This window comes from Geotrypetes seraphini, chromosome 5 (assembly GCF_902459505.1).
Source record: "Geotrypetes seraphini chromosome 5, aGeoSer1.1, whole genome shotgun sequence".
NCBI lineage: Eukaryota > Metazoa > Chordata > Amphibia > Gymnophiona > Dermophiidae > Geotrypetes > Geotrypetes seraphini.
The window spans coordinates 112,225,325-112,244,050 of record NC_047088.1 but is presented as its reverse complement, the minus strand read 5'-3'; the positions used below and the strand labels follow the sequence as shown (position 1 = coordinate 112,244,050).

At 44.6% G+C, this 18,726-nt stretch overlaps 1 protein-coding gene across 1 annotated transcript in view; it reads left to right on the top strand.

The window, feature by feature from the left end:
* Positions 1–18,726, top strand: part of LOC117361046 (sulfotransferase family cytosolic 1B member 1-like) — a 53,194-nt gene that overhangs the window by 16,287 nt on the left and 18,181 nt on the right. The window contains exon 3 of the mRNA XM_033945843.1: positions 13,942–14,070. Coding sequence (XP_033801734.1) covers positions 13,942–14,070 — 129 coding nt within the window. The remainder of the gene's footprint in view (positions 1–13,941; positions 14,071–18,726) is intronic.

Here is an 18,726-nt window from a genome sequence, read left to right as displayed (position 1 = left end):
AGCCATCTCTTTTCCAAGCTGAAGAGCCCTAACCGTTTTAGTCTTTCCTCATACGAGAGGAATTCCATCCCCTTTATCGTCTTGGTCACTCTTCTTTGAACCTTTTCTAGCGCCACCATATCTTTCTTGAGATAAGGAGCCCAGAATTGAACGCAATACTCCAGAGGAGGTCGCACCATGGAGCGATACAGGGGCATTATAAAATTCTTAGTCTTGTTAACCATCCCTTTTTTAATAATTCCTAGCATCCTGTTTGCTTTTTTGGCCACTGCCACACATTGGGCAGAAGGTTTCATCGTAGTGTCTATGATAACCAGATCCTTTTCTTGGGCATTAATCCCCAAGGTGGACCCTAGCATCCGGTAACTGTGATTAAGGTTATTTTTCCCAATGTGCATCACTTTGCATTTGTCCACATTAAATTTCATCTGCCATTTGGTTCCCCAGTCTTCCAATTTCCTAAGGTCCGCCTGCAATTTTTCACAATCCGCATGCGTTTTAACAACTTTGAACAGTTTAGTAAGGGGAAAGGGGTCACGAGCGGTGTCCCACAGGGGTCAGTGCTGGGACCATTGCTGTTCAATATATTCATCAATGACCTGGAAACAGGGACGAAGTGCGAAGTTATTAAATTTGCGGACGACACAAAACTCTCCAGTAGGGTCAGAACTGTTGAGGAATGCAAAGATCTACAAAGTGACCTGAACAAGCTGGGTGAGTGGGCAAAAAGATGGCAGATGAGCTTCAATGTAGAGAAATGGAAAGTCTTGTACATAGGGAAAGGAAACCTGATGTATAGCTATACGATGGGAGGGAGGGTACTGGGGGAGGGCAACTTAGAAAAAGACTTGGGGGTATTGGTGGATACAACGATGAAGCCAGTGGCACAATGTGCAGCGGCCTCAAAGAACAGAATGTTGGGCATTATTAAAAAGGGTATCACTACCAGAATGAAGGAGGTTATCCTGCCGCTGTATCGAGCGATGGTGCGTCCGCATCTAGAGTACTGCGTCCAATACTGGTCGCCGCACCTTAAGAAGGATATGGCGATACTCGAGAGGGTCCAGAGAAGAGCAACAAAGATGATTAAGGGCATGGAAAACCTTTCATATACTAAAAGGCTAGAGAAACTGGGGCTCTTTACCCTGGAAAAGCGGAGACTTAGAGGGGACATGATAGAGACGTATAAAATCATGAAAGGCATAGAGAAGGTGGAGAGGGACAGATTCTTCAGGCTAGTGGGGCCATCAAAAACAAGAGGGTATTGAGAAAAACTGAAAGGAGACAGATTCAAGATGAATGCTAGGAAGTTCTTCTTTACTCATAGGGTGGTGGACACCTGGAATGCGCTTCCAGGAGAGGTGATAGGACAGAGGACAATATTGGGTTTCAAAAAGGGATTGGATGACTTCCTAAAGGAGAAAGGGATTACAGGATATAGATAGAGGGTTACTATAGAGCGGACTACAGGATTAGGGTATAAACATTTTAGGCGGTGGAGAACTTACAGGTCATAGGCCTGGAAGGCCGCCGCGGGAGCGGACTGCTGGGCATGATGGACCCCTGGTCTGACCCAGTAGAGGCAATGCTTATGTTCTTATCTGCAAATTTAATCACCTAATTCGTCATTCCAATTTCCAGATCATTTGACAGATCTTCTCAGATTGGGGAACTCCCAAAATAGACCGTTGCCTGAGACTTCAAAGTCTCCCTTTGAACCTCTTGCAACTTCTCTCAAATATCTGACTTGGATTGGATTTAATACATTTCATATACTGCTAGTACGTGAATATTAAGCGGTTTACAATACTACTACATGAGAAGTGGAGGTTACAAAAAACAAAAAATAAACTAAAATACATTAGGGATAGGAGTTACATGTTTCAAACCATCAGAGGGTAGAAGAAAGATGAAAGGGTCAATAGAGGGCATGAAAGCGCAGGAGATATCAAGAGGGTGGGGGTACATAAGAACATAAGAATAGCCTTACTGGGTCAGACCAGTGGTCCATCAAGCTCAGTAGCCCATTCTCAGGGTGGCCAATCCAGGTCCCTAGTACCTGGCCAAAACCCAAGGAGTAGCAGCATTCCATGCTGCTGATCCAGTGCAAGCAGTGGCTTCCCTCATGTCTTTCTCAATAACAGACTATGGACTTTTCCTCCAGGAAATTGTTCAAACCTTCTTTTTTTTATTTTTATTTATTTATAGATTTCAATTATCAATTCAAGATTAACTTGTACAAAAAGTGATCACAGCAAAAGAAAAACAATACATCTTCCAATTTTATATAAGAACATAAATATTGCTTAATCACTCAAGTCCACAAATAAGATCCATGATGTAACATAAATGGAATAAGAAGAAATTAATAACTAAGATACGTGGAACACGGTTAACTGATATTCAGGCATCTAATATCAAAGCCCTCATTTCTTTTCCTTCTCCAGGGGGGACATAGAAAGGAGAGCCGTTAGCTGGTGCGGCTCAAAGAAAACATATTTCTGAGAATTAAAGTGTACTATGCATTTGCAAGGATGACGGAGATAGAAAGTTCCCCCAAGAGCCAAAACACCAGGTTTTAATAATAAGAACCCTCTTCGACACCTCTGTGTATCTTTTGCCAGATCTGGGAACATTTGTATCTTAAAATCGAGAAATTTTTTCTCTTTATTTTTGAAGAATAATCTCAGAAGCCAATTTTTATCCAATGTAATAGCTAAGGTCACAATCAGTGTTGCAGGTGTTGCACTTTCTTTATCTGACAATTCAAGTAAAGCAGAAACATCAATTGGACCTTGGTTCCTTTCTTGGTGATCTTGATTTTTACTTGGTAAATAATAGACCTGAGTGAAAGGAGGCAATGAATCTTCTGGTACTTCTAGTATCTCCAACAAATAACGTTTTAACATTTCTCTTGGGGTAACTGTTAATATTCGGGGAAAATTAATCAATCTAAGATTATTATTCCTAGAGAAATTTTCAAATGTCTCCATCTTCCTTCTTAAATTAACATTGTCCTTAATTAAGGTCTCTTGGAGCATTTTGGAAGACTTAAGTTGATCTTTAATGTTCTGGATATCTAATTTTGTTTCATCCAGATCTTGTTTTATCTGAAGAACTTCTTTATTCTGAGATTTTATTTTTCCCTCAATCTGAAAATAGTTAATATTGACTGTTCTAACCAAATTGGCAGTCAGATCCCACAAAGCTTCTAAAGTCACTTCTTGTGGCTTTACAATACTAAAAGTTTGCAAATCTGAAATTGAAAAGTCAGGCTCACCAACCAGGGGCTTTCCTCCTCTCTGTTCCTCCTGGGTCGGGACTAGTCCCAATGTTGTACCGTCCTCGTGTACATTCAGGCTCTGGTGCAAACTCAGAGATCCTGAGTCAATGTTAGTAGTCTCGCTGTCCCCGGGAACCTGGGGGGGGGGGGGGGGAGAGCGCATGCCAACTTCTGACTACCTCTCTACCCCCGGAGAACTAGCGGCATGAGGATTGGGAGGAGGAGCTCTCACGTCGGGACTCAACGAGATCTCATGCGCCCGAAATGATGCCTCCATTCCGTCTCCTGGAAGCGCCTCAGGCAATGGCAACGCCAGCATTCCTAAGGCGCCCTGCATCCGCCTCAGCAAGTCTTCAATGTTGCCGGAGGAGACCGCTCCAGGGTGCTGCGAGGTTCCAGGGACACCCTTTCCTCTCCTCTTCGGCATTTCTATCGTTCACCAAAACGAAAAACCGCCTGGAGAAAAGTTTCAAAAGATGAGGCTTGCGGGCAGCTGCACAGCAAACCGTGACCGCGGCCATCTTGGATCTCTCAATCCCCTGTTCAAACCTTCCTTAAAACTAGCTATACTATCCGCTCTTACCACAACCTCTGGCAATGTGTTCCAGAGCTTAACTATTCTCTGAGTGAAAAAATAATTCCTCCTATTGGTTTTAAAAGTATTTCCCTGTAGCTTCATCGAGTGTCCCCTAGTCTTTGTAATTTTTGACAGAGTAAAAAAAATCGATCCACTTGTACCCATTCTACACCATTCAGGATTTTGTAGACTTCAATCATATCTCCCCTGAGCTGTCTCATTTCCAAGCTGAAGAGCACTAACCTTTTTAGTCTTTCCTCATACGAGAGGAGTTCCATCCCCTTTACCATCTTGGTCGCTCTTCTTTGAACCTTTTCTAGCACCGCTATATCTTTCTTGAGATAAGGAGCCCAGAATTGAACGCAATACTCCAAATGAGGTCGCACCATGGAGTGATACAGGGGCATTATAACATTCTTAATCTTGTTAACCATCCCTTTTTAAATAATTCCTAGCATCCTGTTTGCTTTTGTGGTTGCTGCCACACATTGGAGCATCCGATAACATTCTTCCCAATGTGCATCACTTTGCACTTGTCCACATTAAATTTCATCTGCCACTTGAATGCCCAGTCTTCCAATTTCCTATGGTCTGCCTGCAATTTTTCACAATCCACATGCGTTTTAACAATTTTGAACAGTTTAGTGTCATCTGCAAATTTATTCACCTCACTCGTCATTCCAATTTCCAGATCATTTATAAATAAGTTTTATCCCAGGACAAGCAGGCAGCATATTCTTAACGTATGGGTGACGTCACCGACGGAGCCCCGGTACGGACACTTTTAACTAGAAAGTTCTAGTTGACCGCCCGCGCATGCGCGGGTGCCTTCCCGCTCGACGGAGGAGAGCGTGGTCCCCAGTTTCTTCATTTCCGCGGAGCAAAGAAGACGCATGTGCTTTCAACGGCTGTTGAAATTTTCTACTTTGCTTTCCCGCTCGCGTAATTTTCTTCCTTTTTTGCTTTTTCCGTTCGGGTTTCTTTTTCGTCTAAAAAAAAAAAAAAATTCTTTAATTTGTCTTTTCCTTTATTTTTCTGGCCGGCCCCGGCGGGGCCTGTTGCCAACATACAGGCCTCCGGGTTTGATTTTGTGGAGGCCGTGTTTCCATTCATGCCCCCTCAGCCGGGTTTTAAGAAGTGCCAGCGGTGTGCACGCCCGATCTCTCTCATTGACCCGCACAATTGGTGCTTACAGTGCCTGGGTCCAGAGCATCGGGCTGACTCCTGCACCCGCTGTGCTACTCTTAAAAAACATACGTTAAAGAATAGGCAGATCCAGCAGAACATCCTTTTTGCCACTGGATCTGCCATGGAGTCTGCCACACCTTCGACGGCGCCGCTAAAGTCGGCACCGACTACCTCCACACCGCCTGATCCTTCCTCGGGGTCGATGGCGTCAGGTAAGCCAGCTAAGAAGCCTTCCACTTCCCTTGAGCGCCCTCCTGCCACGGCGGCGACACCGGTCCTCCCGGCATCCAGCCGACCCTGTAAACGCTCCGCCCCGATTTCGGTGAGTGCCTCGTCATCGGCCTCCTCATCGCCGGGGCGTAGAGCAGCACCTATGGTACCGAAAAAGAAAAAAGCGGTACCGGTGCCTCCTCTGGACGACCGCATTGCGGCCATACTCCAAACTCATTTACAGGAGCAGCTACAGCAACAACTACAGCACCTGTTGCCAACAATATTGGCCCCGCTCCTTCCGGTACTGGACCGGCCCGAGCCTCGCACCATACCATCGGAGTCGACTCCATTGGTACCATTAAATACGTCCATGCCGGTGCTCGCGGCGGTACCCATCAACCCTCTCGTGCAACTGCACTCTGATGCCGATCCTCTCCGACATCGGGACCGTCGCCAAGCCGACCGAGACCGGCACCGCTCCTCTTCCCCAGTACAGTCTCCATGCGTTCTGGCAAATCTCTCTCTAAGACTCGCCACGCAGAACCATCCACACCACCGTCCCGTCCTATACACACCGATGTCAGGGACCCGGACCTCTGGGAAGAATCCCAACCCGGTACCGACGATGAGGCTTCTTCAACCGACGAAGAGCCCTCCACAATCGATACCGGTTCAAAGCCTGAACAATCCTCATTCACCAAATTTCTTCGGGAAATGTCAGCGGTTCTCTCTATCCCATTAGAATCTGACTCTAAGAAGTCACAGGCTTTCTTAGATGCCCTAGACTTCGAGCAACCCCCCAAAGAATTCCTAAAGTTACCCGTCCATGACATCTTACGGGAAACTTTCTACAAGAATTGGGAGAACCCTCTCTCAGTACCGGGGGCCCCTAGAAAACTGGATAGTCTCTACAGGGTCATCCCTATCCCGGGGTTTGACAAACCCCAACTACCCCATGAATCTCTTCTTGTCGAATCCACCTTGAAGAAAACCCAGGGATCCAGTATTTATGCTTCTACCCCTCCTGGCAGAGAGGGCAAAACGATGGATAAATTTGGCAAGCGCCTTTATCAAAATTCAATGCTTGTAAACAGAGCCAATAATTACACCTTTCACTTCTCCTTCTACATGAAGCATCTGGTTCAACAACTCTCTTCATTACAAAAGTATCTTCCTGAATGTACACATTTCCAGTCTGCTCCAACTCCGCAAATTCATGGTGCGCTCTATTTATGATTCTTTCGAGCTCACCTCTCGAGCTTCGGCCATGGCGGTTGCCATGAGACGTCTGGCCTGGCTGAGAGTTTCCGACCTTGATGTTAACCACCAAGACCGCCTGGCTAACGCACCTTGTCTTGGTGATGAACTTTTCGGAGAGTCCCTAGACTCCACCACCCAGAAACTCTCTGCTCACGAGACCAGGTGGGATACTCTCATCAAACCAAAGAAGAAGACTCCGCCTGCTCGCCCCTATAGACAGCAGTCTTCATACCAACGCAGATTCTCAGCCAGACCTCTTCATCCACCTCCGCAACAACCTCGCCGACCTCGTCAGCAACAGCAAACTCAGGCTCGCTCCCAATCTCATCAACCTGCCAAGCCTCTCCCTCAGTCAAAACCTTCTCAGCCCTTTTGACTCCTTTCTCCAGGGCATAGCCAGTCTCTCACCAGCGTTACCTCTTCCTCAACCTATCGGAGGACGCCTGCAACTTTTTCTTAGCCGTTGGGAGGTCATCACGTCAGACCAGTGGGTCCTTACCATCATTCGCCACGGCTACTCTCTCAACTTCCAGACTCTTCCACCAGACAATCCTCCCGTAGAGTCTGCTTCTCACTCCTCTCAAACCCTCCTCCTTCTCAAGGAGGTTCAATCCCTCCTTCTTCTCAATGCCATCGAAGAAGTCCCCCAAGACCAAAGGGGTCAGGGATTCTACTCCCGCTACTTCTTGGTACCCAAGAAGACAGGAGACCTACGTTCCAAACTCGATCTCAGGGACCTCAACAAGTGTCTGGTCAAGGAAAAGTTCAGAATGCTCTCCCTGGCCATGCTTTACCCTCTTCTCTCTCAACACGACTGGCTATGTTCCCTAGACCTCAAGGAGGCCTACACTCACATTCCAATCAATCAGACTTCACGTCGCTACCTCCGGTTTCAGATACAGCACCATCACTACCAGTACAAAGTGCTACCCTTTGGCCTCGCATCATCGCCCAGGGTGTTCACCAAGTGCCTTATTGTGGTGGCGGCCTTCCTCAGGTCTCACAACCTCCAGGTGTTCCCCTACTTGGACGATTGGTTGGTGAAAGCACCTACGTCTCCGCTTGTGCTACAAGCCACTCAACACACCATCTCTTTCCTCCATCTTCTGGGGTTCGAGATCAACTACCCCAAGTCGCATCTGCTTCCCACACAGCGACTTCAGTTCATTGGAGCAGTTCTCGACACCACTCTGATGAGGGCGTTTCTCCCCTCCGACCGTCAACAGACCCTGCTCCATCTTTGCCGCCAGGTGCTCCTTCATCACTCCATCCCTGCTCGGCAGATGATGGTCCTCCTGGGCCACATGGCTTCCACGGTCCATGTGCTCCCTCTGGCACGACTCCACCTCAGAACACCTCAGTGGGCTCTAGCCAACCAATGGTCTCAGACCACGGACCTTCTTTCTCATCCCATCTGTGTGACATCGTCTCTTCAGCGATCTCTTCAATGGTGGTTGGACTCCTCCAATCTTTCCAGGGGTCTGCTTTTTCATCTACCCCCTCACTCCATGGTCATCACCACGGATGCCTCCCCCTACGCATGGGGAGCCCACCTGGGAGAATTTCGCACACAGGGTCTCTGGACCCCTCAGGAACGTCAACATCATATCAACTTCCTGGAACTCAGGGCCATGTTCTATGCACTCAAAGCTTTCCAACACCTTCTCTACCCTCAGGTTCTTCTCCTGTGCACAGACAACCAAGTCGCCATGTATTACATAAACAAGCAAGGCGGCACCGGTTCTTCCCTCCTCTGTCAGGAGGCCATCCGCATCTGGACCTGGGCCACAGCCCGCAATCTCTTCCTCAAGGCTGTCTACATCCAGGGCGAACAGAACTCCCTGGCCGACAATCTCAGCCGCATCCTTCAACCTCACGAGTGGACTCTGGATCCGACCACACTCCACTCCATCTTCGATCGGTGGGGCACTCCTCAGGTGGACCTCTTTGCAGCTCCTCACAACCATCAACTGCCCCTTTTCTGTTCCAGACTCTACTCTCCTCATCGTCTGGCCCCGGATGCGTTCCTGCTCAACTGGACGGGTCGGTTTCTCTATGCCTTCCCTCCACTTCCTCTGATGTTGCGGACGTTGTTCAAACTCCGCAGAGACAATGCCACCATGATTCTCATCGCTCCTCGGTGGCCTCGCCAACACTGGTTCTCTCTCCTGCTCCAGCTCAGCTCCAGGGAGCCCATTCCTCTTCCTGTGTTTCCTACTCTACTTACGCAGCAGCATCAGTCTCTATTACATCCCAATCTGTCCTTGCTCCACCTGACAGCTTGGTTTCTCTCGGGCTGACCTCTCCACAGAATCTGTCTCAGCCTGTCCGTCGCATTTTGGATGCCTCCAGGAAACCGGCCACCCTCCAATGTTACCATCAGAAGTGGACCAGGTTCTCCTCTTGGTGTCTACTGCATCACCACGATCCCACCTCATTGGCGGTGGAAACTGTACTGGACTATTTGCTCTCTCTGTCCGACGCTGGCCTCAAGTCTACCTCCATCAGAGTCCACCTCAGTGCCATCACTGCGTTCCATGAGCCTATCCTCGGAAAACCTCTTACGGCTCATCCCCTGGTTTCCCGGTTCATGAGAGGCCTCTTCAATGTCAAACCACCTCTGAAGCCTCCTCCAGTCGTCTGGGACCTGAATGTGGTTTTGTCAACCCTCATGAAACCTCCGTTTGAGCCTCTTGCCACTACTTCACTCAAATTTCTGACATGGAAGGTGCTTTTCCTCATTGCCATCACCTCTGCCAGGAGGGTTAGTGAGCTGCATGCACTGGTTGCCGACCCACCTTTCACTGTTTTTCACCATGACAAAGTGGTTCTGCGCACCCATCCTAAGTTCCTTCCCAAGGTGGTCTCGGACTTTCACCTCAACCAGTCCATTGTTTTGCCTGTCTTTTTTCCCAAACCCCACTCTCATCCTGGGGAACAGGCGCTGCATACGCTGGACTGTAAGCGTGCCCTTGCTTACTATCTTGATCGCACCAGGGCTCACCGCTCATCCCCTCAGCTCTTTCTATCTTTCGACCCTAACCGTTTAGGTCGCCCTGTCTCTAAACGGACGCTTTCTAACTGGCTTGCTGCCTGCATTGCTTTCTGTTATGCTCGGGCCGGTCTCTCACTGGAAGGTGCTGTCACGGCCCACAGAGTCAGAGCTATGGCTGCTTCCGTGGCTTTCTTCCGTTCCACGCCCATTGAGGAAATCTGCAAGGCTGCAACTTGGTCCTCAGTTCACACGTTCACTACTCACTACTGTCTGGATGCCTTCTCCAGACGGGATGGACTCTTCGGCCAATCTGTGTTACAAAATTTATTTTCCTAATGGCCAACCATCCCTCCTCCCCCTCTGTTAGCTTGGAGGTCACCCATACGTTAAAAATATGCTGCCTGCTTGTCCTGGGATAAAGCACAGTTACTTACCGTAACAGGTGTTATCCAGGGACAGCAGGCAGATATTCTTAGGACCCGCCCTCCTCCCCGGGTTGGCTTCTTAGCTGGCTTATCTTAACTGGGGACCACGCTCTCCTCCGTCGAGTGGGAAGGCGCATGCGCGGTGCGGTCAACTAGAACTTTCTAGTTAAAAGTGTCCGTACCGGGGCTCCGTCGGTGACGTCACCTATACGTTAAGAATATCTGCCTGCTGTCCCTGGATAACACCTGTTACGGTAAGTAACTGTGCTAAATAGCACCAATCCCAGTACAGACCCCTGTGGCACTCCACTGATTATTCTACTCCATTGACAAAAATGACCATTTATTCCTACCCTCTGTTTTCTATCCAATAACCAATTCCTAATCCACAACTGAACAAAGACACAAAGATCAGTAAGAATTAGAGTCATTGTTGTAAATGCAAACGTTCATACGCAGACTATGGCGAGTAATCACGTGGAAGGGCATAATTGAAAGGGACGTCTAAGTCCGTTTACGTCCTTCTCGCAAGTCGTCCAAAGTTAAAAAGAGCCTAAGACACATTTTTGAAAGATACGTCCAACTTTTTTTTACTTTCGAAAATCGTCTAATTATACGTCCTGCCAATCTGATCGTCCAAGCCACTAAATCGTCTGTCTTTATACCACATTTCCGTCCAACCTTCCGTCCAAGTCCAAAACGCCTAGAACAAGCCCTGTTGGACGTGGGAGGGGTCTGCAAAGTGATGGACTGCATACCCAGACATGCCACCTAAATAGTGGGGTACCTTACAGGGCACTGCTGTGAACTTCACAAAAAGGGTGCCGTGGCTTCTCCTCACTACAGCTCCCTTATAGGTGATGGTGAACCCCCCAAACCACCTCCAGAATCCCCTAGACGCAATTATCTACCACCCCAATAGCCCTTATGGCTGCAGGAGCCACTTATATGCCAGTAAAAAAGGGTTTTGGGGGTATTTAGGGCAGTGCACATGTTTCAGTATCAATGCAGTGATTACAGGGGCTAATGGGCATGGGTCTTCCTCTCTATGGGTCCCTAACCCACCCCCAAGATGGCTTAAGCTGCCTCTGTGCTGGACGACTAGGCTTTCCTATGCCAGGCGGACAGGTAATGATGGTCTGGAGGCTGAAATTTAAAGTTGTGAATAAAATTTTTATGGGGGTGGGGGGTGTTGGTGATCACTGGGGTAGTGTGTGGGGGTCTGTGTTATGTGTTTTCAGTGCTTATCTGGTGAGTTTAGGTGGGTTTTACATGGTCTAAGTCACAATGTCCAAGTTCCATCTAGGCTCTGTTGTTAAACTTTCAGTTTTACATGCTGTACGACTAAGTCTAAGCCGGCCCACATCCTGCCCAACTCCCGCCCTTGACACGCCTCCCGAAACGCCCCATTTAGCTTTGGACATTGAGCGGCACTATGAAGGCCTAGGCCGTTTAGAAATACGTCCAAAACCCGGTTTTATTATCGGCGCTTGGACGTTTTTGAGAAATGTTCGTCCAAGTGCCAACTTAGGCCGGTTTTTGGATGTTTTTCTCTTTCGATTATGAGCCCCATAGGGTTCCTTAGTGTTGGTGGAACAGAGTTGATTTCAATTGTTTCTGGAAGTACTGAGTTCCATAGATTAGGACCCGCAAATGAAAAGACTCTCTTTCTTAGCTGATTGTAGTTTTATATCTCTCATACCTAGGATTTCAAATCGGTCATGTTGAGAGGATCTTAGAGCTCTATTAGGTTGATATCTGGCCAGTTTCTTGTATAAATATTATGGAAGATGAAAATGCCAGGCTTTGAAGACTAGACATAGCAGCTTAAATTCAATTTGTTTGGTTATTGGCAGCCAGTGTAATTTGAATAGTACTGGCGTAATGTGGTCAGTACTGCGCTGCCTGTTAGAAGTCTGGCCGCAGTGTTTTGGATTAGCTGTAGGCAGGAGTGGTTGGTTATGCTTGACCCTAAAAATAATGTGTAGCAGTAATCTAGCTGACTAGTAATAAAAGCATGAATTAGTTTTGCAAGATTATCTGCAGTCAGCACAGGTTTTAATTGCCACAGTAGTTTTAGGTGGTAGAAGCGAAGCTTAGCTCAGAATTGCAGCAAACTCCCGGTATCAGGATTTCGGACTTAAGTTGGATGGGTTTGCCACCAAGTTCTGGAAGTATATGTAGAGTGGATTGGATGCATGATAGCCACATAGCTGTGGATTCTGTCTGTGTTTACAATTAGATTGTTGACCGCTAGCCAGATGTTAAGTTTCTTCAACTTTCTTTTGAGGTCAGAAATTACTTCTTCTTGATTGTTACCCACAAATATTAACAGCTGTATTTCATCTGCAAAGATGTAAAATTTGATGTTCCAGAACTCTACAGCTCCTATGAGCTGACATCGGGTGGGAAAGTGGTACAGGTGGTTCTAAACTTTTAAAGTGACAGTACACTTTTTGACCATCCATGCTGGGTTCTGTGAATGACTTCACCCAGATATGAAAATATATGCCTGTTGTCCTCAGAGAACACCTGCTATAGGTGAATAACTTTGCTTTACATGCATCACTTGGTGCACTTAGGTACACCAGTTTACCTGCCATTGACATGATGGCACACATAAATATGGGAACACCAATGCTGTTCTATAATGGAATCTATTGGCAGGATGCCATTTATTTAATTGGCACTAGGGCCCAGGTTCTGTATTGGATGCCCGGTCTCAAAAGCCGTCTAAGTGGCTTTTGAGAATTGCACACGGGCGTCGTATACAGAATCCCACCTAAGCCCGCCTAAGAAAGAACCTGATTCTCTAACTGATGTCCATGTTACAGACGCCAGTTAGAGAATCGGGTTGCTGCTGAGCTTATGGCGGCAAGGGATTTCTCTGCTGTGATAAGTTTAGCAGCAACCCATCCCCACCCACCATGAAGACTACTGGCAGGAAGGATGCCCAATCCCTCCTGTTGGAACTCCCTCAAAATGCTCTTCCTACCTAAAGTTGTCATGAATTTTCATCTAAACCAAACTATAACTTATTCTTTTTGCCTCAAAGCAACTGATCAGTTACACTAGACAAATTAACTTTTCATTTCCTATAATACAGCTGCCTGAGGAAAACCGGCATCAAAATGGCTTTTACCTCCTGGATACCATATTGCATCAATTTTTGTTATGTAAGAGCAAACCTACAACTACCTGGTTCAATGGGAGGTCATAAAGAATGAGCTACACCTTCTTCAATGGAGAATTTGAAATCTATTCCCATTCAAGATAATGGCGGGCCACAGCTTACTCCTTGGTGCTTACTTTTACAAAGCACTATTGTTGGAGTCGGAGTCTATCACAAGAAGCTTATTTTTGATCAATCAGTCTTATGTAACCTATTTGCACTAAAAAAATAATAATTCCACCACTACCCTAATCCTTCCTTAAGCTTGAACGCCGTTTACCTGTAATCATGTTTATTAGAGTTTCAAAATACAGGTAAGAGAACAAATAACATTACAAAAACAGCAATAAAGAAACAAAACATGCAATCAAAACAATAGCATAATAAACAAGATTAATAAAAACAAATCATCCTAACTCCTCCCCCCCCCTTCCTCCCCATCCCAGGGCTGTGATTACAAGAGCAATCAAGAAATCAACTCATGACATATTGATTAAGATGCAACTGCGGGTATATGGTGTTAGAGTGTCCAAGTAAGGCTGCCAAATAGTAAGCAACTACCTATTGTCCCAGTCTGATAATTTCATACTCTCCATCATTTATAGAATCCGGGCCTAGGTGTACAGCTTTGGGGCGACTAAACTAATGCACCAATTTATAGAATTGCCCATTTACAACTATGAGTATTCTACACCATATAAAGACAGACACATACACACAAAAAAAAGCAAAAATAGACAGAGGTAATTGACTTGGTGAAAGAGACAAAAACTAATGAAAAATCATTTCCAATCTTCAGCATTCTAAACAATGTTCTCTCCCATGCAGGAACCACATGGGTACAGGAGATTGTGGATATGGTATTGAATGATGGGGATGTGGACAAGTGCAAACGGGCACCGGTTTATGACCGCATCCCTTTCCTGGAGATCGTGGAACCAAAACCCCTTCCCTCAGGTGTGTACTAACTATCTTCATTCCTTCCATTTTTTCCTGAAATAATAAAACAGTACTGATCAGCTTATAGTATTAATGATCCTTCTTCTTTACAGTATAGCAGTAGTGAAAAATACACAGCACTGAAATTGTCATCCTGCCCACAGAAATCCCTTCTTTTCCTTTATCATATTTATACAACAGCTAAAAGAAGGGTTATAAACTGACTCCAGAGTCACCCAACAAAGTATATTCTGAATTACATACTGGGTCAGACAAGTGGCTGCTAAAGGTTGGAATAAATTGCCTAAAGAATAAAGAAATGTAACTTCTATAGAAGGTTTCAGAAGGCTTTGAAGACATACCCCCCTTCCCCGTTTTACAAAACTGCAAAAGCGTTTTTTAGCGCCAGCTGGTACGCTAAATGCTCTATGCCAGTGGTCCCCAACCCTGTCCTGGAGGACCACCAGGCCAATAGGGTTTTCAGGCTAGCCCTAATGAATATGCATGAGAGAGATTTGCATATAATGGAAGTGACAGGTATGCAAATCTGCTTCATGCATATTCATTAGGGCTAGCCTGAAAATCCAATTGGCCTGGTGGTCCTCCGGGACAGGGTTGGGGACCACTGCTCTATGCTGCTCTTGACACTCATAGAGTTCCTAAAAGCGTCGGAAGCAGTGCAGAGCATCAAATGGTTTCATTTTCCCTTCCTCTGAGACCACTTGATAAACATACCTCAATCGATGAGTAAACTATTAAAAAAAAATCCCGTTAGAGAAAAGTTTCTGTTACTTCCGTGGGTAGAAGAGAGAAAAATGAACTGGAGCAACCATTTACTCAACCCATCATCACACCAAGCAAAGAGGTCAATAAAAGGGGTTGGATGTTAATAGGCCCCTTAATTTAAACACTCTCCCCTGAAAAAAAAAATAATTAAAATGTAGTGGTTAACTAATATATACTTCATTGAGTGTGGATGAAAAATGGTATGTATCACAAAATTAGTCATTGATATGATGCATATTACAAGCAAAGGAAAATAGCCTGTTAAGAAGACTTTGTCCACCCTTATCTCTTGGTAGTATTACATACTTGAAGGGAAGCCAGGATATTTTCTCATTCCACAAATATGAGGAAATACTTTTGGGTAGTCTTTTCTCATGTTATACATAGAGAATAAGGGGTAGCATCTGAAATGTATACAACCATTGAGGAAATAATACCGTTGTGATCAGGCTGAGTGGTCATTACCTGTCATTCCATCACCTCTAGGCCCTTCTGGTCTTCTTTCTCACCCACACACTTCTAAAAACCCGACCAGTCTCTTCTGAACTCTTGCCTGGTCGCCACCAGGTTCTCCACACCCTCCCTTGGATTTCTAGGTTTTTGGTCAGCTTCCGATACCATTACCAATCTCTCTGCTGGTTGCCACTGGCCCCACTGGTTGGTTCCTTTACCAGTTACTTGCTAGTCAACTTTTGCCATGTTCTCTGATTCTATAAGCTGTTTCCTTCTGGGTCTTCTGGAAGCTCCCAGTACAATTACCAGTCTCTATGCTGGTCGCCACCAGCCCCGCTGGTCCCTCCTCCAGTCACTTGCCAGTTCCCATCAGAGATATTCTGTGGCATTATAATGGAAAGTGCCAATAACAACTTTCTTATGTTAATCACTGAATGATGTCCCTTGACAAAGCCCACTCTGCTTCTCCCCAATTAACTGTGGCAAATAGACTGCCAACTGGTCACCTAGGATTCTTGATAAAATTTTGATATACATATTAAGAATCGATGAGGCCTATAAAACTCAGGATCTGTTTTAATTTTACCAAGTTTTGGAATTAGGGTTATTAAAGTCTCATTAGATTGAGACAGAAAGTGACCACTATGAATAAGCTTCCGTATAGTAAGCTTCTAAAGGCCTCATAAGTTTGCAAAATTCATTTGTATAGCCATCCAGCCCAGGGGCTGCAAGATTTTTTTGCTGACATAAGACTTTTTGAATCTCTTTTGCTCGCAAAGGCACATTGAGGGAGGTAATTGCTTCTGGGGACAATTAGGAATCTTCTAGTCTGTAATATCAGGACCTGGAAAAGAGTCAGGAGCCAAGAAAGTAAGTTTAAAATAGTCATAAAATATTTATGCTATGTCTGCTGTTTTGTTTTTACATTTCCTGTTATCATTAACCAAGCAGGTGATAAAATGTGAGCCCGATCAAGTTTTAGTGATTTATGCCACTAGTTTCCCTGATTTATTGCCAAAGTGAAAACATACGGTAACTTTTTTAATGAACCCTGACTTTCATTAGGATTTGCCAAATAAAGTTATCACTTTTCTGTCCTGTCTGCTACTAGTCCTTATCAACATTTACTGCTTCAGCCTCAAGGAACCTGAAGCAAATAAAATAAAAAAAACACATACTAACTGTTATTATTTCAGAGGTCAAGAAGAAAACTGGAATCTTTACAGGTTATAATTCCTTGGCCAACAAAAATGGAAGGTTTTCAAAAGAACATAGGTCTCTCTTTCAAACATGTTATAATAGTAAGGGACAACTACCTCTAGCACAACTTTATCTATGCCTTCCCTACCTAACTCTTATTATGAAATAATGAATGGAATGGAAAGGGTAGATGTGAATCACATGTTCACTCTTTCCAAAAATACTAGGACTAGGGGGCATGCAATGAAGCTACTAAGTAGTAGATTTAAAACAAATTGGAGAAAATATTTCTTCACACAATGTGTAATTAAACTCTGGAATTCATAACTTAGTAGGGTTTAAAAAAGGTTTAGATAATTTCCTAAAAGAGAAATCCATAGGCCATTATTGAAATGGCTTGGAGAAATCCACTACATATTCCGAGGATAAGCAGCATAAAATCTATTTTACTACTTGGTGATCTAGCTAGGTACTTGGGACCTGGGTTGGCTACTGTTGGAAACAAGATACTGGGCTTGATGGACCTTCGGTCTGTCCAAGTATGGCAATTCTTATGTTTTTACTCTTTTTCTACAGTAGGAGGTTCATAATCTTTTTTTTTTTAATTGTCCGACATAGCTTTGTATCGTCTGCAATCAGATCACAAGAGGACAGCGAGGAACTACAGAGAGACTTGAGCCAGTTAGAGAGATGGGCAGAGAAGTGGCAGATGAAGTTTAATGTGGAAAAGTGCAAAGTAATGTATTTGGGCAGAAAGAATAAGGAGCATGAGTACAGCATGTCAGGTGCAACTCTGAGTAAGAGTGAACGAGAAAAAGACCTGGGGGTACCGATAGATAGGACCCTGAAACCGTCAGCACAATGTGCGGTGGCGGCAAAGAAAGCAAATAAAATGTTGGGCATGATAAAGAAGGGAATCATGAGTAGATCTAAGGCCAAAGATTCTAAGGTCCTCCCTCGGTCCTTCTGGTAGTCCCGCCTTCCTTTGAATAGAGGCTCCCCTTCCTTCTTTTTCCCCCCTCCTGTTCCCCCTCTTCCCCTTCCCCCCTGCCAATCCTGTCCACTTCTTCTTTTCTTTTTTCCCTCTGCTCTTCCCCCCCTCCTTTCTTCTTCCCTGCTCTTTTGCTCCCTTATTCATCAGCATACAATGATACTTCTTATATCATATACATCTACTAGTTCCTTTAAAATTGAGACTCCCATGTATTTCGCGCCCTGATGTAATTTGAATTTTTTTTTTCATTCTTTATTGATTTTTAAATAATAACAGTGCACTGCAATGAATTATCAAGAGCAAATCAGAAAAAGCACTTTACACATTCAAACATTTTAAAACAAATCATTTTCTCCTCCCTTCCCTTAACTAGCAATAATTAGAAATATATACTTATAACTATAATTTCCATAAACTATATACCATACATAATATTACTATCCTCCCTCCTACCCTGGATGTGCAAGGAAATAATCTAATAAGAAAAAGTACGTCTGCTAATGTGACCCTATATTTTAAAAAATTCATCCTTCTACATTCATATTATTTTTTCCAGATTTAGCCACTCTTTTTCCCTCTTTTCCTTGTCTAGTTTTTCATGTTTAGTATATAGTTTTACTCTTTTATGATATAGCTTAGTTTTATTTCTCTTTTACACGGATCAATCTGTGACATCATTACGTCCTCTTGATCACATCCGTCTTTTTGTTTTCTTTTCCTTTACATGGCTTGTCTGTGACATCAACACACTCCCTCTACGCTTCTCCGTGGTGCGAAATTATTTTTGTTTTTGGAAGCGACCACACTTAGCAGTGGTTTTTGAGTTATTGCAGCATTTTTTTGAAATTGGTAGGTCCTTCTATATTTCATATACATGCGGTTTTTCTATACTTTTTATGCATATTATTACAATTCATTGCTCTTTTTGTTTTAGCTTTTTTTGGATATTGTGCCAGTTAGCAGGAACTTTATAATACATACCGAAAGGTAACTCATATGCTATTTTACGATCCTTAATTGTGTTTATGTTTGCTTTGATTTAACTCTCCTGGCTTTTTATTCCGTCATGCCCGCTTTTATTTTGGTATCGTCATATCATTTTCTTGACACATTTTTTCTTTTTCTTTTGGTTTTAATGATGCAGTGTTATCATTTGGGTTTGCATTGGCTCTTATTTTTCATCATTTAGCAATGTGTTGAGTCTTTATTTATCCTTGTGAACTGCCCAGAACTGTTGGTAG